Source organism: Dictyostelium discoideum (genome assembly GCF_000004695.1).
Source record: "Dictyostelium discoideum AX4 chromosome 3 chromosome, whole genome shotgun sequence".
NCBI classification, from domain to species: domain Eukaryota; phylum Evosea; class Eumycetozoa; order Dictyosteliales; family Dictyosteliaceae; genus Dictyostelium; species Dictyostelium discoideum.
Genome location: NC_007089.4, coordinates 4,170,977 through 4,198,464, shown reverse-complemented (window position 1 = coordinate 4,198,464; position 27,488 = coordinate 4,170,977). Strand labels below are relative to the sequence as shown.

At 21.7% G+C, this 27,488-nt stretch overlaps 16 protein-coding genes and 1 non-coding gene across 17 annotated transcripts; 8 read left to right on the top strand and 9 right to left on the bottom strand.

Annotated features, from left to right (window-relative positions):
* Positions 1–18: 18 nt before the first annotated feature.
* DDB_G0281203 (hypothetical protein) lies at positions 19–3,564 on the top strand (the record flags this gene model as incomplete). The annotated part of the gene is made up of 4 exons (XM_635791.1): positions 19–328; positions 446–709; positions 922–1,257; positions 1,352–3,564. 4 exons carry the CDS (start codon positions 19–21, stop codon positions 3,562–3,564), a joined length of 3,123 nt encoding a protein of 1,040 aa, XP_640883.1.
* Positions 3,565–3,841: 277 nt separating this feature from the next.
* tRNA-Ala-UGC-4 lies at positions 3,842–3,937 on the bottom strand. Its single transcript has one exon. It is a non-coding gene; the product is annotated as a tRNA-Ala (tRNA).
* Positions 3,938–4,382: 445 nt separating this feature from the next.
* On the bottom strand, positions 4,383–5,349 carry rexo4 (RNA exonuclease 4; the record flags this gene model as incomplete). The annotated part of the gene is made up of 2 exons (XM_635790.1): positions 4,383–4,923; positions 4,994–5,349. The coding sequence occupies 2 exons, from the start codon at positions 5,347–5,349 to the stop codon at positions 4,383–4,385; spliced, it is 897 nt and encodes a 298-aa protein (XP_640882.1).
* Positions 5,350–5,573: 224 nt separating this feature from the next.
* Positions 5,574–7,370, bottom strand: DDB_G0281325 (hypothetical protein; the record flags this gene model as incomplete). Its single annotated transcript, XM_635789.1, has 3 exons — positions 5,574–6,874; positions 6,959–7,166; positions 7,266–7,370. 3 exons carry the CDS (start codon positions 7,368–7,370, stop codon positions 5,574–5,576), a joined length of 1,614 nt encoding a protein of 537 aa, XP_640881.1.
* A 1,121-nt stretch (positions 7,371–8,491) lies between these two features.
* On the top strand, positions 8,492–11,059 carry DDB_G0281323 (hypothetical protein; the record flags this gene model as incomplete). Its single annotated transcript, XM_635788.1, has 5 exons — positions 8,492–8,683; positions 8,881–9,016; positions 9,086–9,839; positions 9,926–10,518; positions 10,587–11,059. The coding sequence occupies 5 exons, from the start codon at positions 8,492–8,494 to the stop codon at positions 11,057–11,059; spliced, it is 2,148 nt and encodes a 715-aa protein (XP_640880.1).
* A 142-nt stretch (positions 11,060–11,201) lies between these two features.
* On the bottom strand, positions 11,202–12,102 carry DDB_G0281201 (hypothetical protein; the record flags this gene model as incomplete). The annotated part of the gene is made up of 2 exons (XM_635787.1): positions 11,202–12,015; positions 12,080–12,102. The coding sequence occupies 2 exons, from the start codon at positions 12,100–12,102 to the stop codon at positions 11,202–11,204; spliced, it is 837 nt and encodes a 278-aa protein (XP_640879.1).
* Positions 12,103–12,597: 495 nt separating this feature from the next.
* Positions 12,598–13,515, top strand: DDB_G0281199 (hypothetical protein; the record flags this gene model as incomplete). Its single annotated transcript, XM_635786.1, has 2 exons — positions 12,598–12,620; positions 12,702–13,515. 2 exons carry the CDS (start codon positions 12,598–12,600, stop codon positions 13,513–13,515), a joined length of 837 nt encoding a protein of 278 aa, XP_640878.1.
* Positions 13,516–13,696: 181 nt separating this feature from the next.
* DDB_G0281197 (hypothetical protein) lies at positions 13,697–13,965 on the bottom strand (the record flags this gene model as incomplete). Its single annotated transcript, XM_635785.1, has 2 exons — positions 13,697–13,866; positions 13,956–13,965. The coding sequence occupies 2 exons, from the start codon at positions 13,963–13,965 to the stop codon at positions 13,697–13,699; spliced, it is 180 nt and encodes a 59-aa protein (XP_640877.1).
* A 767-nt stretch (positions 13,966–14,732) lies between these two features.
* DDB_G0281195 (hypothetical protein) lies at positions 14,733–14,989 on the top strand (the record flags this gene model as incomplete). The annotated part of the gene is made up of 2 exons (XM_635784.1): positions 14,733–14,742; positions 14,820–14,989. 2 exons carry the CDS (start codon positions 14,733–14,735, stop codon positions 14,987–14,989), a joined length of 180 nt encoding a protein of 59 aa, XP_640876.1.
* A 428-nt stretch (positions 14,990–15,417) lies between these two features.
* DDB_G0281193 (hypothetical protein) lies at positions 15,418–16,348 on the top strand (the record flags this gene model as incomplete). The annotated part of the gene is made up of 2 exons (XM_635783.1): positions 15,418–15,440; positions 15,535–16,348. 2 exons carry the CDS (start codon positions 15,418–15,420, stop codon positions 16,346–16,348), a joined length of 837 nt encoding a protein of 278 aa, XP_640875.1.
* Positions 16,349–16,509: 161 nt separating this feature from the next.
* On the bottom strand, positions 16,510–16,783 carry DDB_G0281191 (hypothetical protein; the record flags this gene model as incomplete). Its single annotated transcript, XM_635782.1, has 2 exons — positions 16,510–16,679; positions 16,774–16,783. 2 exons carry the CDS (start codon positions 16,781–16,783, stop codon positions 16,510–16,512), a joined length of 180 nt encoding a protein of 59 aa, XP_640874.1.
* A 741-nt stretch (positions 16,784–17,524) lies between these two features.
* On the top strand, positions 17,525–17,811 carry DDB_G0281189 (hypothetical protein; the record flags this gene model as incomplete). The annotated part of the gene is made up of 2 exons (XM_635781.1): positions 17,525–17,534; positions 17,642–17,811. 2 exons carry the CDS (start codon positions 17,525–17,527, stop codon positions 17,809–17,811), a joined length of 180 nt encoding a protein of 59 aa, XP_640873.1.
* A 399-nt stretch (positions 17,812–18,210) lies between these two features.
* On the top strand, positions 18,211–19,138 carry DDB_G0281187 (hypothetical protein; the record flags this gene model as incomplete). The annotated part of the gene is made up of 2 exons (XM_635780.1): positions 18,211–18,233; positions 18,325–19,138. The coding sequence occupies 2 exons, from the start codon at positions 18,211–18,213 to the stop codon at positions 19,136–19,138; spliced, it is 837 nt and encodes a 278-aa protein (XP_640872.1).
* A 189-nt stretch (positions 19,139–19,327) lies between these two features.
* DDB_G0281321 (hypothetical protein) lies at positions 19,328–19,945 on the bottom strand (the record flags this gene model as incomplete). The annotated part of the gene is made up of 2 exons (XM_635779.1): positions 19,328–19,678; positions 19,775–19,945. 2 exons carry the CDS (start codon positions 19,943–19,945, stop codon positions 19,328–19,330), a joined length of 522 nt encoding a protein of 173 aa, XP_640871.1.
* A 797-nt stretch (positions 19,946–20,742) lies between these two features.
* Positions 20,743–22,240, bottom strand: DDB_G0281185 (hypothetical protein; the record flags this gene model as incomplete). The annotated part of the gene is made up of 2 exons (XM_635778.1): positions 20,743–21,944; positions 22,093–22,240. The coding sequence occupies 2 exons, from the start codon at positions 22,238–22,240 to the stop codon at positions 20,743–20,745; spliced, it is 1,350 nt and encodes a 449-aa protein (XP_640870.1).
* A 1,416-nt stretch (positions 22,241–23,656) lies between these two features.
* Positions 23,657–25,384, bottom strand: DDB_G0281183 (RING zinc finger-containing protein; the record flags this gene model as incomplete). Its single annotated transcript, XM_635777.1, has 2 exons — positions 23,657–24,951; positions 25,033–25,384. 2 exons carry the CDS (start codon positions 25,382–25,384, stop codon positions 23,657–23,659), a joined length of 1,647 nt encoding a protein of 548 aa, XP_640869.1.
* Positions 25,385–26,208: 824 nt separating this feature from the next.
* On the top strand, positions 26,209–27,339 carry DDB_G0281181 (hypothetical protein; the record flags this gene model as incomplete). Its single annotated transcript, XM_635776.1, has 1 exon — positions 26,209–27,339. One exon carries the CDS (start codon positions 26,209–26,211, stop codon positions 27,337–27,339), a length of 1,131 nt encoding a protein of 376 aa, XP_640868.1.
* Between the last annotated feature and the right edge of the window lie 149 nt (positions 27,340–27,488).

Sequence of the window (27,488 nt, the reverse complement as noted above, 5' to 3'; positions counted from 1 at the left end):
TTTTTTGGTTTTATTATTATGTCTAACTTTTCAAATTCTATAGACACACAACGATTAAATAATGTTTTTGATGATATACCTTTTAACTCTGAACAAGATAATAAAATATATACTCATAATTTTCAAGTTGATGGTCCCTATAATTTCAAATCTATAGAATACGGTTTACAGGGAAGACAAAATAATTATAAAAAGATAATGAATTCTCCATATGGATTTCTTTATGGTAACAACACACAATTTAATTTATCATCTTCAATTATTAACCCATCCTTTTTTTTCTCCCGACTTGAAATAGAAAGTAAATTTACTTTTTATTCAGAAATTCGTAAGTTTATATTATTATTATTTTCTTTTTTATTAAATAAATTATTTTATTCTAATATTTATTTTTTTGTAGCGAAATTTGAATTAAAATTAAATAGAATTGAAATTATCAAAATAGGTGGTTCAAAATTTATTTTAAGAGTTGAAGTTACTAGTGAAAGTGGTATAAAGAATTTTAAGTCAATGGAAAATCAAAATAATGAAGGTTCAATAATATGTGGTATTGAATGTTTAATAACAGGGGATATATATAATGGTATATTTGAAATTATTGTTGAAAATTCAATTTTAAATTCTGAACTATTATTTGGTATATTTGATCAAGCAAACCAATTCATTAATATTCCATTTATTTATATTTCAAATCAATCATTTCCATCAGGTGAGTTTTTCAAAATTAATAAAAATAATAATAATAATAATAATAATAATAATAATAATAATAATAATAATAATAATAATAATAATAATAATAATAATAATAATAATAATAATAATAATAACAATAACAATAATAATAATAATAACAATAACATTAATAATAATAATAATAAATCATATGGTTTTATTAACAATAATTTTTTAAAAAATTAGTGGAACTATTTGAAAATTTTAATGAATTATCATATGAATTGGAAAGTATTAATGTTACAAATACAATTGTTGCAAATAGAGTTTACTTTAATTTTAAAGATAAAGTACCAATCGATTTACCATTAAATTTTGTTACCCAAAAGAAATCATTATTACAGAATAATCTTAAATCATTTCCAGTAGTTTGGAATTCAGAAATCCAATTATACCAATCTGATTTTTATGTTGATGCAAATATATATCATGGTGAATTAACCTATGGTTTTTCATATAAAAACTTTATAATTGATCATTCAATATTTCCAAAATCTTTTCAATTAAATGTAACTTCACATAGTATGTATATAAATTTATTTATTTATTTGTAGGATAATTTTAAATAAATTATTTTCTAATTATTTTTATTTAAAAAAAAAATAATAATAAAAAGATATGGATAGTTATGGCCCAATATTTAAAACAATTCAAAAAACTTATAATGTAATTTCATCAGAAGATACTTATGGGAAATTTATTGGTTGGAATATTGAAATTGAAGATTTACATAATGGATTTGAATATGGTAAAATTACTGTAAGAGGTTTGATTGACTCATCCTTGTATGAAATCGAATTTACTACTTCAGATTTAATTTCAGGTGATTCATTTTTTGGAATGTATGAAATAGGTTTTTTAATATACTCTCCATGTAAAAGTCAATCATATGTAATAACTGATGTATTTTTAAATGACACAATAGGTCATTATTCAAGATATAGTAATGATAGAATTCCAGATTTATACGATTCATTTAATCCTTTCATTAATTTCTTGGATGATTTTGATATTTATACTATTACTTCCGTTTGCGAATCTGAACCAGATTTTGATACCACTCCTCCAGAATTGAAAGAGTTTACTATTTCACCTAAATCTATTGACGTTGGCTCCGTTGATAGAAAAATAACTATCACCTTTATAACTGGTGATTTGGAAAGTTCTATTGTACCAAACTCAAATCCAATTGTATATTTAAGCAGTGTTGGTTTAGATATATTGGAATGTAAATCTAGAGTTTATACTGCTACAAAATTCTCAACCAATATGACGAACGTTCCATATAAATGTGAAATTGATTTACCAATTGGTTTTGGTTATCCATATGGAATTATAGTTTCAGTTTATGGTATAGTAAATAGTTATAATTATTTCAGAGGCTATTCATCATATGACTTGGGTCAACTCGGTTTTCCATTTACTATTAATGTAAATTATTCCAATATTACCCCATTAATTACTGGAAATAGTGAAATGAATAGCAATGGTGGTGATTTATGGATTTATGGAAGATGTTTTGATGGAGTTGATAGTGTTAATGTTATTTACTCAAAAATCCAAACTCCACCACCACAATTACCAACAAATAATAAAACTGAACAAATAGTTAAAATTTATCCAAGTGCAATCTTAATTTCAAATATTAAATATACAACTGGATCATATACAATTCTATTAAAAAAATCACAAGGTAATATTTTATCAAATGAATATACAATTAAACCATGGATTGCTATTCCAACTATAAGAAGACCAGTAACTGAACCACCAACACAATCTCCAATTTTACCAACAAATTCACCACAAGAATGTAAAAATAATTGCGGTGGACCAAATAAAGGTAAATGCGTTACAACTGGATGTTTTTGTATATCTCCATATATTGGGCTTGACTGTAGTTCTATTGTAATAACTATACCACAACCAAAGCCAAACTCTACTGAACCAAACTTATCTATTGACATTCCATCGAATGATGATGATGATGGTGAAATATCATTAATAACATTTAAATCAATTATTAATTTAGTTGCAATTAGAGAAATTACATTTGATGATTCAGTTTATAAAACCCATAGATTTGAAAAATGGGTTTCAACAGAAATTAATGAAAAAACTCAACAATATATAACAACAATTGGTGATGATATTAATAATCAAACTATTGTTAATGTAACATTACAATGGTTTGATAAAGAATCTAATATTACTTTTGCTCAACAAACAATTAAAATGAATCCTTCATCTGTTAAATACACAATTGAACTTTCAAAATATAATTTTAATTCAGCATTAAATAGATTACAATTAGTAATGTCAGCACAACTTGAAACTAATTCAAATGATGATTCAATTTGTTCAGCTAATGAATTTGGTGATACCAGTACAGGTGATGATTCAAATTATATTAAAATTCAAATTGATCAACATTCACTTTATGGTAGATTATTAAAAAGAGGTATTATTGATAATAGAATAGTTTCAATTTCAAATTCAATTTTAGATAATGAAATGAATGCAATTAAAACACCAACAAAATCACAATCATTCATTGGTATTGATATACCACATTATTCTGTTTCCTCAATCATTGATCCAGATTTCTCGGTATTATTAGATATCCTACCTATCTCTGATTCAAGTAATTCAAAGTGTAATTCAAAATCTGGTGGTGGTTTATCATCTGCTCAATTGGCTGGTATTATCATTGGTGCTGTAGGTTTTGCTGCAGTTATTGGAATTTCTGTTACATATAATTTCGTTAAAACTAAACAAAAGAAATCTTTTGAGAAATCAATTCAAATGAAAACAAATAAAATAGCTTAAAAACTCCAAAAAAAATGTTTAAGATGAATTATTTGTGAGACTTGGTTTTAAGAAATACTAGTCGTTTATTTAGTTATTTTTATTTTTTTTTTTTTGTATTATAAAATTTATAAAAAGGTTTTTTTCCCAAAGTTCTTTTTCGGTATATAAATAAATATTTGGTTATCAGCGAGGGTGTATGAACCAAAAAATTCAAAGTTGAATAGGACAGGGTCATTAAGATTGATATAAACTCAGAGAGTCGAACCTGTGATCTTTAAATGATGGAGACAAAATTTGGAGAAGAAGGGTATCGATCCCTTTACCTTATGGAACTCTGATTATCGTTGCTGTTTATGCAAACCATACGCTCTACCATATGAGCTACATCCCCATGATGAAATTTTTTGTTTTTTACTTCTCCCTCGGCTCAAATTTATTAAGGGAGAGACCTATTATGGAGATGCACACTGAAAGCACTACCAAAAATATACAACATGCCATACCAACAGTGTGGGGAAGATGAGACTTCAGAACACATAAAAGTATTAACCCTTTTCCTAAAGAGGCCTTATAAAATTAACTAAAAATTAAAAGATCTAGAATCTCAAGGAGAAACAACTAAACATTGCGTTATCTAATTTAAAAAAAAAAAAAAAAAAAACCTATAAATCTTTTAAATAATAAGGTTAAAGCTTGTTTTACCTTAATTTTCATAATTTAAATTAAAGTGTGAAACAAGGTGGAAATATTCCATAAAAGATAAAAAATAAATTAATTTCAGATTTAAACCATTATAATTAGTTTTATTTTTATTTTTTATTTTTTTTTTTATAATTTTAATTTTTATCAATTGGTTGACCATAAAACTTATTATTAATAAAAGCTTCCCATTCTTTTTGGTTTTGTTTATATAAAATAACGTTGATGATAGTATCTCTCTTTCCATTTGGATCCCAATTATCAGGTGAGAAATTTAATTCACGTTTTGCAATTGATTTTAAAGAATCTTCAGAATTTGTATCTGGATTAAAAAATTTAGTGAATTGAGTTGCATCTCTTAATAATTTCTTTTTATGTGCTAATTTTAAATTCTTTAAATCATGTACTAAATCATGACCAACCAAAATCTTATGTCTTAAAATCTTTTCAACCTCCTTTTGAACTTGTAAAAAATCTGTACCTTCTCTTTGAACTTTATCTCTTGTTAAACCAGTGAATTTAGTTCTAAAATCTACAATTTTATCCATTGGTTTAACTATTTTCTCATAAATTATTTGACCATTTTGATTTGCTATACAAACTTTACCCAATGTACCTTTATTACCTTCAATCTCTATAATTTTACAATCAATTGAAAAAAATTTTGAACTTTCATTTCTTTTTAAAATAATAATAATAATATTAATATTAATAATAAATAAATTAAATTTAAAAATGAAAAACATACAAATTATCAATTTCTTTTTGAGTTGGTGAAACTAAATTATCATCAATTGGTGAAATTATATTATGTTCTTGACATAATTGATTAAAATCTTTAATATGTGGTTTTTTTTCTTCAATTACTTTTGTACTTGTATAAGGAGTTGCTGATTTTAATTTTAACTTTGCTTCTTTTTTCTTTTGATATGCATTATTTTTATTTTTAATCTTTTCTTTTGTTACATTCCAATTTGAATTAATTGATTGTTTATTTTCTACTGTTTTTGAAACTTTAGTAAATGATTCAATCTCTTCTTTTTCTTTTTCTAATAATGCTAATTCTCTTTTAACTTGTTTATTCTTTCTTACTGTTTTTCTCATTTTTATAGATATATATATATTTTTTTTTTTTAGAACAAAAAAAAAAAAAAAATTAATTTTGATAAAAAGTTTAAAAATAAAAAGAAAAACGAAAAAAAAAAAATAAAAAATAAAAAAAATTAAATAAAAATTAAAAATGAAAAAACGAATACTTTTTTTTTTTTATTTTTACATGTTTGTTTTTGAAATTTTATTTTAATTTAATTTTATTTTATTTAAGAAATTTAATATTGACGTTGAGATGAACGATATAATAAAGTATCAGATTGAGCAGTGAAACTGATTTTCATAATGTATAAAATACCACCACCAATGAATAATGCAAAAACGATTGGGAAGAAGAGGAAAATTTGGAAAGCAGCAATTCTGTTGGTATTTTGAGTTGCAATGATTGGATTTTCACCTGAAGCAGATGAATCACTGTCTGATGGGACTGGTGTTTGTGTTGGAGCTGGTGCTGAACCTGAAGCATCTTGAAGGAATGAAACTGGAAGAGTATGAATGAAACATTGGGCAGAGAGTTCAGATGGGATAGATGATTGAATTTGTTGGCAAATGTCATCAACTTTTTCACTGCTTTCTGGTAAAACGTAAATGTGTGGGAGGGTTTCAGTGATATCATGAGTATGTTCACCAACGATGGATTCGAGTTTTTCGATTTGTTCTTCAGTGAAAGCATGTTTTGGAGCGAGAGCAACGATTTCACAAGCAACACGGTCACCATAGACACCTGATAATTGAGTGATGGTTGATTGAATGGTTTGTTCAACTAAAGCCAAAGCAAATTTGAAGGCATCAGAGTTGGCACCTTGTGATTCACGAACTCTTGAGATGGAGGCAAAATCGAATGAAATGAAATCTGGGATTGAATCGGCAGCCAAGGCTTTGAAGTGTTCATTGGTTTTAATGGTTTTGACAATATTGAAAACAGAGACTAATTCAGTGAGGAATGAACCAGTTTCGTGTTGATCGAAATCGATTTTGTTAACATTACCTTTTTCATCGACAATGGTGAAAATACCACGAGAGAAGGTAGCTTTCCAACCAGCTGGTAAAATGAATTGTTGGAATTCTTTGCTGTAGATGATGGTTTCAACTTGATTGTTGGTTAATGATAATTTATCGTTACCGTTTGAACCGAAAATTGGTAAAACTGAACCAGATGGACGAACACTGTAGGTATAGATATCAGCATCTTTGTAGAGGCTTGAGACACCAGTGTGAATACCAGTGGCTGAAGCTGATTTCTTATCGGCAGATGATGAAATGATCATTGATTTACCATTGAAACTGGCATTGGCTAAGTAAGCAATGTTGGCAGCTGATGATTGAGTTGATTTTTCGTAGGCATGAACCTTATGACCAGTTGTTGGATTGATCCAATTGGATGAAACAATACCATGAACATTTGGTGTAACACCAGTAACAATAGTGGTTAATTCAGAAATTAAATCTTGTGGAGTAAAAGTTTTTTCAATTGAAATCATTGATTCTGAATTGAAAATTTTAGAGTTTACTAAATCATCTGTAAAAAATTAAAAAATAAAAATAATTAGTTATACTTTTTAAAAATGTATTTACATATTATAATTATAAAAATTAAACTTACCACTTGAAACTGATTCAACTGAAAAGAATAAATTTAATTTTGGTTTGTTAAAGATTGAAGCAGCTGGGAGACCTGAAACTTCTTCATTGTTTAATGGTAAGAGACCCATAACGTGAGTGATGATGTTTGAAACTTGAACATCATTAATATTTTTAAGTGAAACTTTATCAAAAGCTGAACCTTTTAAGAATAATTTTGAATTTTGTGACTAAAAAAAAAGTATTAGTAAATAATATAACTTTTTTCTCTTTTTTTTTTTTTTTTTTTTTTGTTTCATATTTCGAAAAAATAATGATTGAAAACTTACTTCAGTTGGTTTGATAACAATGTGACCACTTCTATGATCAACAAAATTAGTGGCAGCAAATGAAACGGCAATGATTGCCATTAAAACAAATAAAACAACTTTCATTTTTAAATATAAAATTATATACAAAAAAACTAATGGAGTGTTATGTGTAAATATAAATGAAAAAGAAAAAAAAAAAAATTTTGAAAAAAAAAAAAAAAAAAAATTTAAAAAATTATAAAAAAAAAAAATAGAGAGGAAAAAGAGATTTAAATATGTTAATAAATGTTTTTGATTACTTTTTTGTTTTATTATTGCTGTTATAATATTAATATTAATAAATAATAATATATATAAATATATTATATGTATATAACATACCAAATTGTATCTGTGAAAATAAATAAATTAAAAATGAAAAAAAAAAAAAAAAAATGTTTTATTTTTTTAAAATTTTTTTTTTTAAATTTTTTTTTTTTTTTTTTTTTTTCGATTTCACCAGGGGAAAGTAATATTACCAGAAAATTGTTTTTAGTTTTTTTTTTTTTCCAAAATAAATTTTAAAAACAGTTCCTGTTTTCAAATTAATGGATAAAATAAAAATAAAAAAAAAAAAAAATAAAAATGATATACATATATCATCAATGAAAATAAAAAAAATATTAAAAATAATAAAATAAATAATAATTTATAAAAAAAAAAAAAAAAAAAAAAAAAATTTTTCCCGGGATATTAAATTTATAACTTTGTTATTTTTTGACCCAAATTAGGGCAAATTTTGACAAAAAAAAAAAAATAAAAAAAAAAAAAAAAAAAGTTATTTTTTATTTCATTTTTTGATAAGATACTCTTTCGAGTTTAAAATTAGAAAAAAAATGAAAAAAATAAAAAAAATAAAAAAAATAAAAAAAATTCATTTGTCTTGTTCAACTATTTTTTTTTTTTTTTTTTTTTTTTGAAATTTTCAAGTGGGATTAACCAAAATAGTTAAATTATAATCAAGGACACGCAAAAATAAAAATAATAATTATAATAATAACACAAATATTAATATAAAAATAAAAATTAAGTTAAAATAATAGTAATAACAAATAAATAAATAATAGTAGTAGTGGATTATTATTATTTTTTTTTTATTTACAAAATAATAATTAAAGTAATAAAAAAAGTTGTAAAATCCCCCCAAAAAAAAAAAAAAAAAAAAAAAAATCCAATTACAAATAAATAAATAACATATATATATAATGAAGGGATTGATAGCAGAAGTTGAAAGTGTTGGATATCAAGCATTTAATATATTATATCCGTTTTTCAAAAATTTAAAGATTATTTCAATACTTTCTATAACAGTTCATTTAGGATCAATATTTCTGATTTTCTTTCTTCCTTTTCTCGGTTCACACACTTATGTATCAGAAAAGAATTTACAATGTACAGTTAGCCCATTTATATCTAATCAATTTGCAGATATTTGTATAAATTATTCAAACGATTTTAAAACCCTGGTAATTATTATTTTAATTAACAGAAAAAAAAAAAAAAAAAAAAAAAAAAAAAAAAAAAAAAAAAAAAAAAAAAAAAAAAAAAATAAACAAATTATAATTAATATATTATTTCTTATATGTGTATATAGTTCCCGAATAGGTCATTAGGTTCAAATGAGGCATTAAATAGCGCAAATTGGATAAAATATCAATTAGATCAATTGGGTTTAGAAACTCAATTATATTTTTTTAATTCATCATTTAGTAAGATTTGTTATTGTGGTTGTATATATATATATATATATATATAATATATTCAATATATTAATTTATTATTATTATTTTAATTAATAGATAGGATAGGAGTAAATGTAATTGGTATATCAAAAGCAATTAGATCATTAGGTACAGAGAATTTTGTATTGACAACATCATTTGATCAATGGCATAGTGCAGGATCAGTTGGATTTTTAATTGGATTTTCAGAGTATTTAAAGAATACATCATGGCAAGCAAGAGATATAATATATGTTTTCACAAGTGAAGGTGGTGAAATTAATGGTGGTACATCAATGGATATTTCAGGTATATCAGTTTGGTTAAATGATTACTATAGTGTTAAACCAGTTGGTTGGACTGCTGGTGGTGGTGATCATCAACAACAACAACAACAACAACAACAGAAAGGAAATTCTTTAGAAAATAATTATTCATCAAAAACATTATTAAGAGCAGGTCAAATTTATGGTGCAATTGCAATTGATAGGGTTGGTAATAAAAATATGGAGAGAATTTTAGTGTACCCAGAGGGTTTAAAAGGTGGTTTATCAAATTTAGATATATTAAATGTAATCACCACTACATCATTCTTAAATGATATACCAGCTGGTATAAACACTCATATGGATCAAGAAGCTGTTGAAGGTTCACTCTATGGTTTATTAATTTTCATGTGGAATTCCGCTTTATCATTACCACGTTCAAATCATGCAATATTCACTCAATATGGTATCAATTCAGTTGGTGTCAGTACTGACCATTCTCATAATGTTTGGGATATTGATTTCTTAAATACACCATTACATAAAATTCATAAAAATATTAAAAGGTAATAATTAATTAAATAAATAATAATAATAATAAATAAATTAATAATATATTATTAACTTTTATTATTTTATTTAAAAAATAAAGATTTAATGAAGAACCATTAAGTAATACAACATTTTTTAATTTGGGGAAAATAATGGAGACTGTTATTAGACATTTACATAATGCAGATGAACAATTACATCAAAGTTATAGATGGTATATGATGGCGGGTGCTGTGTTTTTCATTGATTTGGGTCAAGCATTGTTACCAGTGATTGTATTTAGTGTTGGGATTTTCTTACAATTGATATCGATTTCTATTTCAATTGAGAATATTACAATTAGAATTCTATTATCTTTACCATGGTTTCTATCAATACTTTTATTTTGTTCAACTATTTTATTGTTACCTTGGTTTTTATCAAGTTTTAATTTAATTCCAACTAATGATTTACAACCTGCAAATTTATATAAATCATCACAGCTTTTAAATAATCTATTCTCAACATTATCAATTACAAATTCAATAGAGAATCAAATCATTTTCTTTTCTTTCACTTTTTTTTTAGCGTGTATTTCATTTTACTTTTTCATTTTATCACCAATTTCAAAATATATAACTAAAATTTTATCAATATCTTTTCCAACTTTTAATAAAAATGATTGGTATGGTACCCAAACAATTTTATTATTATGTAAGTTTTATTTTATTTATATATAAATAATTTATATATTTATTATTAATTTTTTTTTTTTTTTATAGATTATGCATTATTGGGATTAATGGGTATGATGTTAAATAACCAATTTACATGTTTATTTATTGTTTTATCATTACCAACATTACATTTTACAACTTTTATATTGGAAAATAAAGTTAAATCAAAACTTGTCAAATTAATTTGGATGATCATTTGTTTGGTTTCTCATCCAACGTTTTTAGTATTCGAATGGTGGGCACTTTGGTCAATAGGTTGGAAAAATTTATTCATTGGTATAATTTTAGCTTCAAATAATTGGGGTTTCTTATTCTTCCCTTTTTTCATATTTGGTTTAGTACCAATTTATTTAGGTATCTTTAAACTTTTATTTATTTCAACAAAATCATCATCTTTATCTATCGATCATTCAAAACAACAACAACAACAACAACAACAACAACAACAACACACTGATAAATTAAAATCAAAATCAGTTAAATACAGTAACTTTAATAATAAATTTAAAAAGAATTAATAAATTAACAAAAAAAAAAAAAAAAATAAAAAAAAAAAAAATAAAAAAAAATAAAAAGAAAATAATAAATAATATAAATAATTTAAATAAATTAATAGTTAGTTTTTAAATGAGTTTATTTATTTTTATTTTGAATTATTATTTATAACAATTTAATGAAATCAAAGGTTTGAACATCATTTGTATTGGTGATTGATTTAAAGGTGATAACAATGTTACCAGATTCGAATGACCATGACCAATAGCCACTTAAATTAGCATCGTGTTTAATAACGATAGTATGATTTGAAGTTACTTCTTGAACTGCTTCTAAAATCATTTCATCTGCACAACGTTTTGAAAGATTTGCTGCTACTTTTTCAACGATACCAGCGAAGATATGACCGAAACTATTCTTTAAATCGTCAGCAACTTTTGGATAAACAGATTCTAATGATGATTCATCGATTGACCAATCTGATGATGATTTTAATGCTTTTTTAACTGATGATAAATTATCTTTCATTTTTTGTTCGTTTGTTTTAATATTTAAACGAGTCATTAATGAATAAACACCTTGAGTTGGAATAATTGTTTCTAATTTAAATGTGTTAACATCATTCGTGTTACATATCTTTGGACGGAACAAAATTTGACAATCACCATTTTCAAATTGATATTTCCAATATGATGATAACTTTTCATCAGCACAAACAAAAACAAATTTTTTATTTGGAACTGCAGCTAAGAATGCTTCTTTGATTAATGGATCTGCACCTACTTTAACCATGTTTTTAGCAAGATTACCAACAACATCTTTATAAAATATACTACCACAACTATTTGTAACCCAAGAATCATTACATTTTGCAATAATATCTTCGAAATCAAATTCAATTGCAAATGGCTCACCTAACGATTTTTCAATTAAGGCTAAATTTGTTTTTAAAGATTCTTCATTATCTTTTAATGATTTTCTATAATTAAAATTTATTAATATTAACAATTTAAAAAAAAAAAAAAAAAAAAAAAAATATATACCTTGATGTTAAAGCGAGAGGCATTTTGAAATTAATTATTTTTGTTTATTTTTTTTAAAAAAAAGGTGTTTACTATTTTTTATGTTTTGATTTAATGATTTGAAACAATAAAACATTTTGTTTATTTATATTAAAAAAAAAATAATAATAAATATAATAATAGTTTTAATTAGAAAAAAAAAAGATTAAGTTTTTAGAAATAAAATGAAAAAAAACCAGTAAAGATATTTTTTTATTTTGGAAGAATATATCAGAAATTTTAAAAAATCTTTTTTTTTTCTAATTTTTTTATTTTGACATATCTTAGTTTTTTTTTTATTTTTATTTTTTTTTTTATTTCTGATTATCCAATCTTTTTTTTTTCTAATTTTATTTTAAAGTTTTTTTTTTACTTTCTTTTTTTTTGTATAAATACAAAATATTTTTTTCTTTTCAAACCATTCAATCAAAACATATTATAAATAATAAACTCTTTTTTGTGACTCTTTTTATTTAAAATAATTAAAAAAATAATTAAAAATGCCACTCTCTTTAACTTCAAGGTATTTTATTATAATTAAATGTTATTAAAAAGATTAATAAAAATATATATTAATTTATACTTATATTATAATTTATTATAGAAAATCATTAAAAGATAATGAAGAATCTTTAAAAACAAATTTAGCCTTAATTGAAAAATCATTAGGTGAGCCATTTGCAATTGAATTTGATTTCGAAGATATTATTGCAAAATGTAATGATTCTTGGGTTACAAATAGTTGTGGTAGTATATTTTATAAAGATGTTGTTGGTAATCTTGCTAAAAACATGGTTAAAGTAGGTGCAGATCCTTTAATCAAAGAAGCATTCTTAGCTGCAGTTCCAAATAAAAAATTTGTTTTTGTTTGTGCTGATGAAAAGTTATCATCATATTGGAAATATCAATTTGAAAATGGTGATTGTCAAATTTTATTCCGTCCAAAGATTTGTAACACAAATGATGTTAACACATTTAAATTAGAAACAATTATTCCAACTCAAGGTGTTTATTCATTAATGACTCGTTTAAATATTAAAACAAACGAACAAAAAATGAAAGATAATTTATCATCAGTTAAAAAAGCATTAAAATCATCATCAGATTGGTCAATCGATGAATCATCATTAGAGTCTGTTTATCCAAAAGTCGCAGACGATTTAAAGAATAGTTTCGGTCATATCTTTGCTGGTATCGTTGAAAAAGTAGCAGCCAATCTTTCAAAACGTTGTGCAGACGAAATGATTTTAGAAGCAGTTCAAGAAGTAACTTCAAAACATACAATCGTTATTAAACACGATGCTAACTTAAATGGTCATTGGTCATGGTCATTCGAATCTGGTAACATTGTTATCACCTTCAAATCTATCACCAATACTAATGACGTTCAAACTTTTGATTTCATAAAATTGTTATAAATAAAATATCAAATTAATAAAATAAATAATCTTTTCTTTTTTTTATTTAAAAATTAAGTTTTAGATTTTATTTTAATTATTAAATTAAAATAAAAGAAAATGAAATTTTTAAATTAATTATTTATTTAAATATACTACAAATTATTTTTTAAAATAGTTTTGAAATTATTAATTAAACAGTTTAAAGGTCAACATGAGCATATACTGCTAATATTGGATGAATAATAACTAATGCATCAAGGGTTAAAAGAGCAGCATTATTATTTGATTGAGAAGTTCCAACTAATTGAGTTCCTGAAATTTGATTCTTTTGAGATGCACTTTGGATATTAGCAATTGAATTTAATGATTCTATTAGGTTTTTTATATTATTTTTTTTTTTAAAACAATGTTAATTTTTTGTAGTTTTTTTTTTTTTTTTTTTTTTTTTTATAACTTACTGAATAACATTTTAGATTTTTAAAAATTTAATACAAGTGTTTGATTATTTTTAATGATTAAAAAATTTTTTTTTATTCATTTATAGTTTTTTTTTTAATAATATTATTGTATTTTAAATTTATTTTAAAAAAATTTCATATAATTTTTTTTAATGAAAAATTTACCAAGTGATCAATTTTGATCAGCTATCTGAATCAATTATCTATTAATCAGTAAAAAAATTTTATTAAAAACCACATAACACGTTATATAAATTTTGTGGTAATTAATTCAAAAAAAAAAAAAAAAAAAAAAAAAAGATAAAATAATGGTAACAACAAAATTAAACACATTTTTATAACACCTTTAATGTATTTATAGAAAAAAATTGAACATCATTTTTATTATTGTTTGAGATGGCAATTGTTTAAATTGACCATAATGGACATTTTAGAAAAATGTGAATAAAAACAATATTATTTTTGTTATTGCCAATTATTATTATTTTTTTATTTTTTTTATTTTTTTTTTTTATTTATCTATTAACACAAAAAAAAATAACAGATTTTGGGTTTTTTTTTATTTTTTTAAAATTTTAAAGTTTTATTAATAAAATGATTGGAGATTAGAGCGACTTTTAAAAAGTAATAAGGTTGTTTATTTGTTAAAAAAAAAAAAAAAAAAATAAAAAAAAACAAAAAAATAATAATATCAATTAAAAAAACTATAAATAAAATTTTTTTATTAAATTTAATTATTAAAATTAATAAATTGTATAAAAATATTAAAAATCTAAAATGTTATTCAGTAAGTTAAATAATAAAATTATTAATATTGAAAACAATTTAAAACTAACCTTTAAAAAATTATAAAAAACTTAATAGAATCATTAAACTCAATTGCAAATGTCCAAAGTGTATCTCAAAAGAATCAAATTTTAGGAACTCAATTAATTGGAACTTCTCAATCAAATAATAATGCTGCTCTTTTAACCCTTGATGCATTAGTTATTATTCATCCAATATTAGCAGTATATGCTCATGTTGACCTTTAAACTGTTTATCTAAAAATACCATTTTCATTTAATAATTTAAAACTATTAAAATTAAGTTGTTGTACATTTAAATAAAAATTTATTCCCTTTGGGGAAAAAAAAAAGAAAAAGAAAACCTCTTCAGATATTTGTTTAAAAATTTTTATTTTTTTTTTATTTTTTATTTTTTATTTTTTTTTTTTTTGATGAAAGATCTTTGTTAGATTTTTTTTTTTCATTCCAATTTTTAAAAATATCTTGTTTTAAATTATTTCTTACTATCAAATCTTTTTTTTTTCTATTTTTCTACAAATTATTAATTTTTTTTCCAATTTATTTTAGTATAAATACAAAATGTTTTATTCTTTTCAAATCATTCAATCAAAATATATTTTAAATAACAAATTCTTTTTTTTTTAAATAAAATAAATAACAATCAAATTTTAAAAATGCCTCTCGCTTTAACTTCAAGGTATTTATTATTTAGTTTTAAAACTAAATAAGGTATTAAAAAACCAATGCCTTAATATAAATAAATACTAATTTAAATATATAATTTATTATAGAAAATCATTAAAAGATAATGAAGAATCTTTAAAAACAAATTTAGCCTTAATTGAAAAATCATTAGGTGAGACATTTACAATTGAATTTGATTTCGAAGATATTATTGCAAAATGTAATGATTCTTGGGTTACAAATAGTTGTGGTAGTATATTTTATAAAGATGTTGTTGGTAATCTTGCTAAAAACATGGTTAAAGTAGGTGCAGATCCATTAATCAAAGAAGCATTCTTAGCTGCAGTTCCAAATAAAAAATTTGTTTTTGTTTGTGCTGATGAAAAGTTATCATCATATTGGAAATATCAATTTGAAAATGGTGATTGTCAAATTTTGTTCCGTCCAAAGATATGTAACACGAATGATGTTAACACATTTAAATTAGAAACAATTATTCAAACTCAAGGTGTTTATTCATTAATGACTCGTTTAAATATTAAAACAAACGAACAAAAAATGAAAGATAATTTATCATCAGTTAAAAAAGCATTAAAATCATCATCAGATTGGTCAATCGATGAATCATCATTAGAATCTGTTTATCCAAAAGTCGCAGACGATTTAAAGAATAGTTTCGGTCATATCTTTGCTGGTATCGTTGAAAAAGTAGCAGCCAATCTTTCAAAACGTTGTGCAGACGAAATGATTTTAGAAGCAGTTCAAGAAGTAACTTCAAATCATACAATCGTTATTAAACACGATGCTAACTTAAGTGGCTATTGGTCATGGTCATTCGAATCTGGTAACATTGTTATCACTTTCAAATCTATTACCAATACCAATGACGTTCAAACTTTTGATTTCATTAAATTGTTATAAATAAAACATTAAATAAATAAATATTTTTTTCTATTTTTTTATTTTTAATTTAATGATTAAATTTATAGAAAAAGAAATTTTAAAAATTTATTAAATTAGTTATTTATTTAAAAATACAACAAATTATTTTATAATAGTTTTAATATTTTTAATAAAACAGTTTAAAGGTCAACATGAGCATATACTGCTAATATTGGATGAATAATAACTAATGCATCAAGGGTTAAAAGAGCAGCATTATTATTTGATTGAGAAGTTCCAATTAATTGAGTTCCTGAAATTTGATTCTTTTGAGATGAATTCTGGATATTGGCAATTGAGTTTAATGATTCTAAATAATTTTTATAATTTTTTTAATATAATTAATATTAAATTGTTTTCAATATTAAAAATATTACAAATTTTATAATTTTTATTAAACTTACTGAATAACATTTTAAATTTTTAATATTTTAATTAATTTTAATGATTAAATTAAAAAAATAAAATTTTTATTTTATAGTTTTTTTTATTATTGATATTATTATTATTTTTTTTTTTTTTTTTTTTTTTTTTTTACTAAATAAATAAACTTATTATTTTTTAAAAGTTACTTTAATCTCCAATCATTTTATTAATAAAACTTTAAAATTTTAAAAAAAAACCCCAAAATCTGTTATTTTTTTGTGTTAATAGATAAAAAAAAAAAAAAAAAAAATATTAATTGGCAATAACAAAAATAATATTGTTTTAATTCACATTTTTCTTAAATGTCCATTATGGTCAATTTAAAAAATTGCCATCTCAATCACTAATACAAACGATGTTAAATTTTTTTGTAAAAATAGAATTTAAATACATTAAAGGTTTTATTAAAATGTGTTTAATTTTATTTTTACAATTTTCTTTTTTCTTTTTTTTTTTTTTATTAATTAATATACCACAAAATTTAAATAACAGATTTTGTGATTTTTAATAAATAAATTCTAACTGATTAGAATAGATAATTGATTCAAAAGCTGATCAAAATTGATCACTTGGTTATTTTTTCATTATTAAATTATATGAAATCTTTTAATAATAATTTTAAAATACAATAATATTATTAAAAAAAAAAAACTATAAAATGAATAAAAAATATTTTTTTTAATCATTAAAAATAATCAAACACTTGTATTAAATTGTTAAAAATCTAAAATGTTATTCAGTAAGTTATAAAAAAAAAAAAAAAAAAAAAATAAAAAAAAAAAAAAAAAAAATTAAGAATTAACATTGTTTTAAAAAAAAAATAATAATAATTAAAAAACCTAATAGAATCATTAAATTCAATTGCTAATATCCAAAGTGCATCTCAAAAGAATCAAATTTCAGGAACTCATTTTGTTGGAACTTCTCAATCTAATAATAATGCTGCTCTTTTAACCCTTGATGCATTAGTTATTATCCATCCAATATTAGCAGTATATGCTCATGTTGACCTTTAAACTGTTTATCTAAAAATACCATTCATTTAATAATATAAAACTATTTTAAACTATTTAAATTAAGTTGTTGTACATTTAAATAAATAATTTATAATTCCTTTTTGAAAAAAAAAAAAAAATCTTAAGATATTTGTTTAAAAATTTTTTTTTTTTTTTAAATTTTTTTTTTTTTCATTCCAATTAATAAAAATATCTTTTTTTCAAATTATTTCTTACCACCGAATCTAATTTTTTTCTATTTTTTTTTTTAAAATCAAATTATTAATTTTATTTCCAATTTATTTTAGTATAAATACAAAATGTTTTATTCTTTTCAAATCATTCAATCAAAACATACTATAAATAATAAATTCTTTTTTTTTTTTAAAAAAATAATATAAATACTAATAAAATTTTAAAATGCCTCTCGCTTTAACTTCAAGGTATTTATTATTTAAATTAAAAAAATAAGTTTAATTAAAAACCAATACCTAATATAAATAAATACTAATATAAAAATTCAATTTGTTATAGAAAATCATTAAAAGATAATGAAGAATCTTTAAAAACAAATCTAGCCTTAATTGAAAAATCATTAGGGGAACCATTTGCCATCGAATTTGATTTCGAAGATATTATTGCAAAATGTAATGATTCTTGGGTTACAAATAGTTGTGGTAGTATATTTTATAAAGATGTTGTTGGTAATCTTGCTAAAAACATGGTTAAAGTAGGTGCAGATCCTTTAATCAAAGAAGCATTCTTAGCTGCAGTTCCAAATAAAAAATTTGTTTTTGTTTGTGCTGATGAAAAGTTATCATCATATTGGAAATATCAATTTGAAAATGGTGATTGTCAAATTTTATTCCGTCCAAAGATATGTAACACAAATGATGTTAACACATTTAAATTAGAAACAATTATTCAAACTCAAGGTGTTTATTCATTAATGACTCGTTTAAATATTAAAACAAACGAACAAAAAATGAAAGATAATTTATCATCAGTTAAAAAAGCATTAAAATCATCATCAGATTGGTCAATCGATGAATCATCATTAGAATCTGTTTATCCAAAAGTTGCTGACGATTTAAAGAATAGTTTCGGTCATATCTTCGCTGGTATCGTTGAAAAAGTAGCAGCAAATCTTTCAAAACGTTGTGCAGATGAAATGATTTTAGAAGCAGTTCAAGAAGTAACTTCAAATCATACTATCGTTATTAAACACGATGCTAATTTAAGTGGCTATTGGTCATGGTCATTCGAATCTGGTAACATTGTTATCACTTTCAAATCTATCACCAATACTAATGATGTTCAAACTTTTGATTTCATTAAATTATTATAAATAAAACATAATTATTTAAATTAAAAATAAAAACAAAAAATAGAAAAATAATTTTAATATATAAGATAATCTATTTTATTTGGGTATGTTTAATAGTTAAAAAAGATAACTATCTTTTTTTTTTTCAAAATTTTTAAGATCTAGTTTGTTATGGAATAGGTTCAAATCCTATTTTATAAATTTCACTTTTTAAATTTGTTCTTTTAAATCTATTGGAGTATATTCTTCAATTTCTGATAACAATGGCTCGGAATATTGATTTGTTTCAATAATTGGTTGAAAATCAATTGAAGTATATGTTTCATGTTTTTGTTGCTCTTGGTATTGTTTACCAGGTAATGGTTCCTGTAATTGTTGATTTTGATCTTGTTGAATTGGTTGATGTATTTGGAAAAAAGGGAAAGGAACATTTTTATAAAAATGATCTGGTAATGGATATAATAAAACAATGTCCTCTTCTTGATTAATATGAAATGAAATTAATCTATTTGAATATTCATTATTTAATTCTTCTATAAATGTAATTATTCTCTTTTTAGGCTATTAATAAAAAAAAAAAATTTGTAATAAAAAAAAAAAAAAAAAAAAAGGTAAATATTATATATTTAAAGAAAGAAAAAAGAATTAAAATCTTACTAAATATAATTCGAAAATATTAATAGAAAATAAAAAAATAGAAAAAACTATTAAAAATAATAAAAAAAAAGTTTGTATCCAAGAATTATGATGGAATATAAATAAAAATATATTAATTGGGAAAATTAAAAATAAAGCAATACTATTTAAAATTGAGAGATAATAAGGCATTTTATAATTTAAATTATTAACTATAAAAATAAATTCTTGTAATGATAAACTATCAATCAACGCTATTGAATAAACTGAATCATACTCCCTATGACCATAAAATCCTTGTTTATATTTAAATACATATTGATTAAATAACATTATGATTACTATTTAATTAATTGATTCTTTTTTTTTTTTTTTTAATTTAATTTAATTTAATTTTTTTTTTTTTTTTTTTTTTTTTTTTTTTATTTTTATTAAAACTCGCTTTGGATAATAAAAAATAAATAAATAAATTAAAAAAAAAAAAAAAAAAAGTAGTTTTTTTATTTATAAAAAAAATAAAAAAATTAAAGATTATAAGAAAAAAAATTAAACATAACTAAAAAAAAAAAAAAATTATAAATGAAATAAATTAAAATCAAAATTGGTAAGAAGGGGTTGTTATTTTTGGTAAAAACTTTAAATCTTTCTATTTAGATTAAACAATTCCTCAAATTCCTTTTTTTATTTTCGCAACTATTCTTTTTTTTTATTTTATTTTTCCACAAACCCAAAAAACAAGATTAATTTCAATCACGATTTTTAAAAATCTTTTTTTAATTTCCAAAACTACAAAAAAAAAAAAAAAAAAAAAAATTAAAATAAAAATAAAATATATAAATAAATAAGATTTTTTTCGATATGGATTGCTGGTGAATAAAGGATTTAACTTTACATTTTTTTTTTTTTATTTTATTTCTTTTTTTTTTTTCTGGTTTTTTTTTTTTTTTTTGTAGTTTTTAATATTGTCGTTAATTATTAATTATAATTATTTATTTCTTTTCCATGGCTTCGATAACTTTTGTGATGACAGCTAAGGCAGATTTTAATTCAGTGATTGAAACATCACCGAATTTTTGTTCTGGTTGAACCTTTGCTGATGATTTGACAGCAGATTTTGATGGCATTGGAATTGATTTCTTTGGTTCGGTAGTGGTGGTGGTAGTGGATGCTTCTGGAGCAGTACTATCGGATGCTGAGGAAGCATCAGTATCATTTGAAGAACCACTCTCTTCTTTGGTGTTATTAGTAACATTTGAACGAGAGGCTGTGACCTTTGCTTTCTTTTTTGATGCTGTTGTTGATGGTGATTTTCTCTTTTTACCAGATTCTTTAGTTTCTGAATCTGAATCTGATCCCTCTGATGCTTCTTTTTCTTTTTCTTTTTCTTTTTCCTTTAGTTTTTCTTTTTCTTTTTCCTTTTCTTTTTCCTTTTCCTTTTCTTTTTCTTTTTCTTTTTCTTTTTCCTTTTCCTTTTCCTTTTCCTTTTCTTTTTCTTTTTCTTTTTCTTTTTCTTTTTCTTTTTCTTTTTCTTTTTCTTTTTCTTTTTCTTTTGTTTCTTTTCCTTTACCTTTTGGTTTTTCTTTTGTTTCATTTTCTTTGGTTTCTTTTTCTTTAGCTTCTTTTTCTTTAGCTTCTTTTTCTTTAGCTTCTTTTTCTTTGGTTTCTTTGGTTTCTTTTTCTTTAGTTTCATTTTCTTTAAGTGATGATTTTGATCTAGTTGGTGTTTTAGCTACAGTTTTTGTTGCAGCGGCTAAAGATGATCTTGATCTGCTTTTAGTTGGTTTTTTTTCTGGTTCCTCTTCTTCTTCTTCTTCTTCCTCTTCAGTTTCATTATCACTTGGTTCTTTTGATTTCTTTGATGATTTCTTTTTTTTCTCGTCTTTATCTTTTTTCTCTTCTTTATCCTCTTTATCTTCTTTATCATCCTTCTTTTCTTTTTTATCTTTTTTCTCTTTCTTTTCTTCTTTATCTTCATCATCTTCTTTTTTATCTTTAAGTGGATAAATTGATGAACATTCTGAACATTTACCTAAAAAAGCTTCAACATCTTGAATTTTTGATGCCCAAAAGTGACCCTTTAAACTATCGACGAGTCTAGTTTTACTTAAATGTTCACCACCTACAATATGGTTACCTCTTAAAATTGCATTTTTCTCAGACTCTTTTGGAACAATTCTAAATGTACCTGCAACTATTTATTTAAAAAAAAATAAAAATTAAATAAAAAATAATAAATATAAACAAAAATAAAAATAAAAATAAAATTAATTAATTAGAAAAATGGAAACTAAAAATTTTTTTTTTTTTTTTTTTTTTGTTTTTTCAAAAACCATACTCACCATTTTTTTGTAATACTTGTTTTCCATCAACAGTTCCAAGAATGAAATTTTTTGTAATACTTTCAATTTTATCAGTTTCTTTTTTATTTTTGGCTTCTGGATTTGTTCCTTTTAAAACACTTAAGTGATATTGATAGAAAATACTCATCCATTGTATTTTTTTTTTTTTTTATACGTTTATTTGAAATAAAATATCTGTGTGGGTGTTGGTTGTGAAAAATATTTGAAAAAATGAAAAAAAAAAATATAAAATTCCAATTGGAAGAGAAAACAAAAAAAAAAAATTCAAAAAAAATGAAAAATTGTGAAAAATGTTAAAAAAAATTGTTTTTTTTAACGTTGGAGGGTGGTCGGTCGCTTGGCTTGTGAAAAAAAAAAAAAAAATTGCAAACTAATTAATAAATTTGGGACGAATCAAGGGAAAGCATTGGCGCGTTGGCTAAAAAAAAAAAAAAAGAAAAGAAAAGAAAAGAAAAGAAAAAAATTAACTTTAAATAAAAAAATAAAATTAAATAATTTAATATATAAAAAAAAAAAAAAAAATAAAAGAAAATTAAAACAAATATTGCAACCTATTTTTTTATTTTCTCTTTAATTTTTTTTTTTTTTAGAAATTCAATCCCAATAAAAAAAAATCATTATTTTTTTTTTTTAATTTAAATTGTGAAATTTCATTTTATTTTCTTTTATTTTTTTATCAATAATAAAAATAATTTTTAATCTAGATTAAAAAAAGTGAAGGTGAATATTTTCAAGGAAATTTTTTGGAATTACAATCTTTAATTATTTTTTTTTGGAAAAAAAAAAATATAAAAACCATAAAAAATAATTCAAAATCAATAATTATATCTATTGAGTTTCACAATGGATGTATTTATTCAAAAAAAAAAGATGGTATGAAATTAAGTTATTTTTCAATCAAAAAAAGGTTCTAGTTTAAAAAACTTTTGGAAAGTCGCTATCACTTATTTTGTGCACAGATATTTCCATTCACAGTATATAATGCAGGTAATTTAAATAATAGTAATTGTTTAATAATAATAATTCATTTTAAAAAAAAAATACCTTTCTAATATTTTTTTTTATTTCCAGTACACTAAATTTTAATACCTATCAAAAAAAGGAGGTTCATTTTCATTTTAATATTTAAGATAAATCATTGTTTACAAAATTCAGTAACTATATTATTTAATAATTTTTTTAAAAAAAAAAATTCAAATCTCTCGAACTTGTCTCTTGGCCTTAATTTCCTTTAAAACTTAAATCATTGTTTCAAATTACAGCAAACTATATTTCGTTACAGTAAGGAAAATAATATTCAAAAGAACAAAACCAACAACAATTCTTTTCAAACTCGCCTCTCTTGCTCTTCTTTTTTTCTTTTTCAAAAATTTACAAACATATTAAACTTCATTTTGTTTTTTTTAAAAAAAAAAAAAATATTTAAAGAACGATGACATAAAGAACAACAAAAAAAAAAAAAATTAATAAATTAGAGATCTTTTACATCTAAGGGGATTTAATTTTAAACCTATTATTTTCACTTTTTATTAATAAATAAATATTAATTATTATCATCATTATTATTATTTTTATTATTATTTTTTTTAATATTATTATTATTACTATTATTTATATTATTATTATTATTATTACTATTATTTATATTATTATTATTATTATTATTATTATTATTATTATTATTATTATTATTATTATTATTATTATTATTATTATTGTTTTTAAAATTTTTTAAATTATAAATATAACCTGATAAATTTGAAATTTCATATTCTAGCTGATCAGTAGATATAGAATTTAAGTCATTAAAATTATTCCAATTTGGTTCTTTTAATCTCAAAATTTTTCTAATATTTTCCTCTTGATCAATTTGAATTATACGTTTTCTCTCTGATTGAATATCATTTTCTATTCTTTCTTTTTCAATTAATTCTTGTTTTTCAATCTCTTCAGTTAATATATTCGATAAGAATGATGGAATATGTTTAATTGGCGAATTAGTTTGTTGTAAAATCTGTGACAATGGTTCCATTGATTCTTCATTTCCATTTTTATTATTATTCTCATTATTATTTTCATTATTATTATTATTATTATTATTATTATTATTATTATTATTATTATTATTATTATTATTATTATTGTTTAAATTATTCATATCAGTTATTAATGATTGTCTTTTATCATAAATTACTTTTGAATCATAAGTTTTAATATTATAGGGTGAAGTTGCAAAACAAATTAATTCATGAATAAAGAGATTAGTTTTTTGAAATAAGAATTTCTCTAAAGTTTCATGAATTTTTGAATCATGAATAATATTATACTTTTTTAAGAGTTCTAAAATTAAATCTTCTAAAATTTCAGTATCAGAAGTTTGTAAAATTGATTGAAGTTCTCTTTTAATCCATGGTTGAACTTTAGTTTTAAATGATTTAAAATTTGAATTTATCGATTGTGGATCTAAATATAATTTAAATGGTGGTACCATTGGTATAGCCTTAACATTTCTTGAATAAATACTTTTTCTTGCATTATGTTGTTCTGTAATTGATAAGTTTGGTAAATATACTTGTTGTCTTCTTTGATTATTATTATTATTATTATAAATATGATTTGAGTCATTATGATGCTGTTGTTGTTGTGGCCTTCTTTGTGTATTACTATTTGTAGTAGTTGTAGTAGTTGTAGTAGTTTGTCTTTTATTTTGAATAATAAATCTTTGATAATCTGTATTTGATTTAACTTGATAAATTAAAGAATGATATTCACTTTTACAAAGTGGACATCTTTGATTTAATTCTGACCATTGTAATATACAAACAAAACAAAATTGGTCTTTAAAAGAATAGTATAATATGGTTAGTATAAGATTTTATATTAAATATATAGGAGGATTAAAATAAAGTTATTACTTACGAAAACAAATATCTAAAAATGTAAGATTTTCAAATGGAGAAAGACAAATTGAACATGTTGAATCTTCACATATTAATTTCAGTGGTTTATCTACTTCTTCATCATCATTATTATATTCCTCTTCTTCAATTTCATTTTCTTTATTTTCTTCTTCTTTTTTTTTATCATAATTTTCATTATCTTTATTATTATTACTATTATTTTTTATATTTGTGAATTCTTTACTTGGGTTATAGTAAAAATCTTCATCATCATCGTCATCATAATTTTCAAAATTATCTAAATGGTTAAAGTCATTACCAACATTTTCGATTTCATTTTTATATTCATTTTTGTTTATGTGTTTTTTCATTACTTGTGGGTTAACATTTTTTGTGTTGAAATTTCAATTTTTCATTTTTTTTTTTTTTTTTTTTTTTTTTTTTTTTTTTTTTTTTTTTTTTTTTGAAATAGTATTTGTCATGTAGATGGTCCCACATCCATTTTTTTTTTTTTTTTTTTTTTAATCTAAAACAACAAACAGACAGATTTTTTTTTTTTTGGGGAAAAATAAAGTTCTCTTTAATTTCTTTATGATGGTTTTTTTATTAATTTCTATTTTTAAAACCCCCAATCACATAACCTTATTTTTCAAAAAAAAATTAAAATAAAAATTTAAGTAAGAAATTTTTTTTTTTTATTTTGTAAATACTCTGAATTAATATTAATATTGAATGTGGTTATATTGAATTTTCCGATATAAAATTTTTTATTCTCCTTATTTTTTTTTTTTTTATTAAACCCCACTTGTGTGGCCGGGCTACTATTTTTATCATTTTTTTATTTTTTTTTTTTGTTTTTTTTTCAATTATAATAAATCTGTTTTATTTTTTTATTTTTTTATTTTTTTTTTTTTCCAGTTGAATTTTAAAATTATATTATTTTTTTTATTATTGTTTACATATTAAAACAAAAGTATAAGCAAAAAATATAATTTTTTTTGGTAAATTTCAAATAAATAAAAAAAAAAAAAAAAAAAAAAATCCATATTAAAATTTAAAATTCATAAAAAAAAAAAAAAAAAAAAAATAATTGTATTTATGTATAAATATAAATAAATAATAAAAATTATAATTTTAAATAAAAATAAAAATAAAAATAAAAATAAAATTAAAATAAAAAAGATTCCCACTATAAATGTATAGTTCTGCAAATTTTGAACCAGAAAATATTCAAAATACTGGAAATAATATTATTTCCATTAAAAATAATGATATTATAAATAATAATAATAATATCAGTAATAATCATATTATTTTATCATGTAATGGTAATTCTATAAAAGGTAATAATGATAATAATAATAATAATAATAATAATAATAATAATAATAATAATAATAATAATAATAATAATAATAATAATAATAATAATAATAATAATAATAATAATAATTCCATAATAAAAAGTAATAATAATAATTTTGAAGAATATATATATTTATTTTGTGGTAATGACCATAATGATATAAATTCATTATATAGATTTAATATAAAGAATAAAATGATTGAAAAGATGCAATTTAAAAATAAGAATCAAAGAGAATTTGGAACATTTAGAGGATCATTATTTTCAATATCATCAACTAGAGAATCAATTTACATAACCAATGGTAAATCATGTTTAAAATATTGTTTAAATTCCGAGAAAACCAAATTAATAACCAACGGACAATGGGATAATACAATGTACAGATCAACTTTTTATGATAAAATCAATGACTATATCTATTTAATTGGTGGTTTATTAAATGACCAATTACAACAAAGCATATATCGTTGGAATATCAGAACTGGAGAATATATAAAATATGCCAAAACCAACGGACCCATATTAGAGGCGCAGCTATGCTACTCTGCCCAAGAGAATTGCATCTACATGTTGGGTGGCTGGATCTCTGATAAAGATTATAATCAACAAATTGATTGTTTCAATATTACAGATAGAACAGTTACAACGATTTATAAATTTGAAAAGAAACAAACCTTATTCTCTCATAGTTGTTATGTTACTAAAAATCATTCACTTTACATTTACATTTGGAAAATTAATCAATTCCTAAGATTCGATATTAAAACTAAAACTATTCATCCTTTAGCAAGTTGTTTAAAGAAAACAAATTTCTCAAGATTATTATTCGACGGAGATGATTCAATTTATCTTCCAAGTAATTCTTCAATCTTTGAATATAGATGTTCAACAAATTCTTGGTCTGAAAACCAAATTAATATTAATCATAAATATCTTTATACAACTCATAGGTTTTAAAAAAAAAAAAAAAAAAAAAAAAAAAAAAAAAAATTTTGAAAGAGAATATTGTTAAAAATTAATAAAAATAAATTGTGTAATATTTTATTTTATTGTATTAATATTATTAATTATTATGTGTGTATGTATATATATAAATGTTGGTGTAA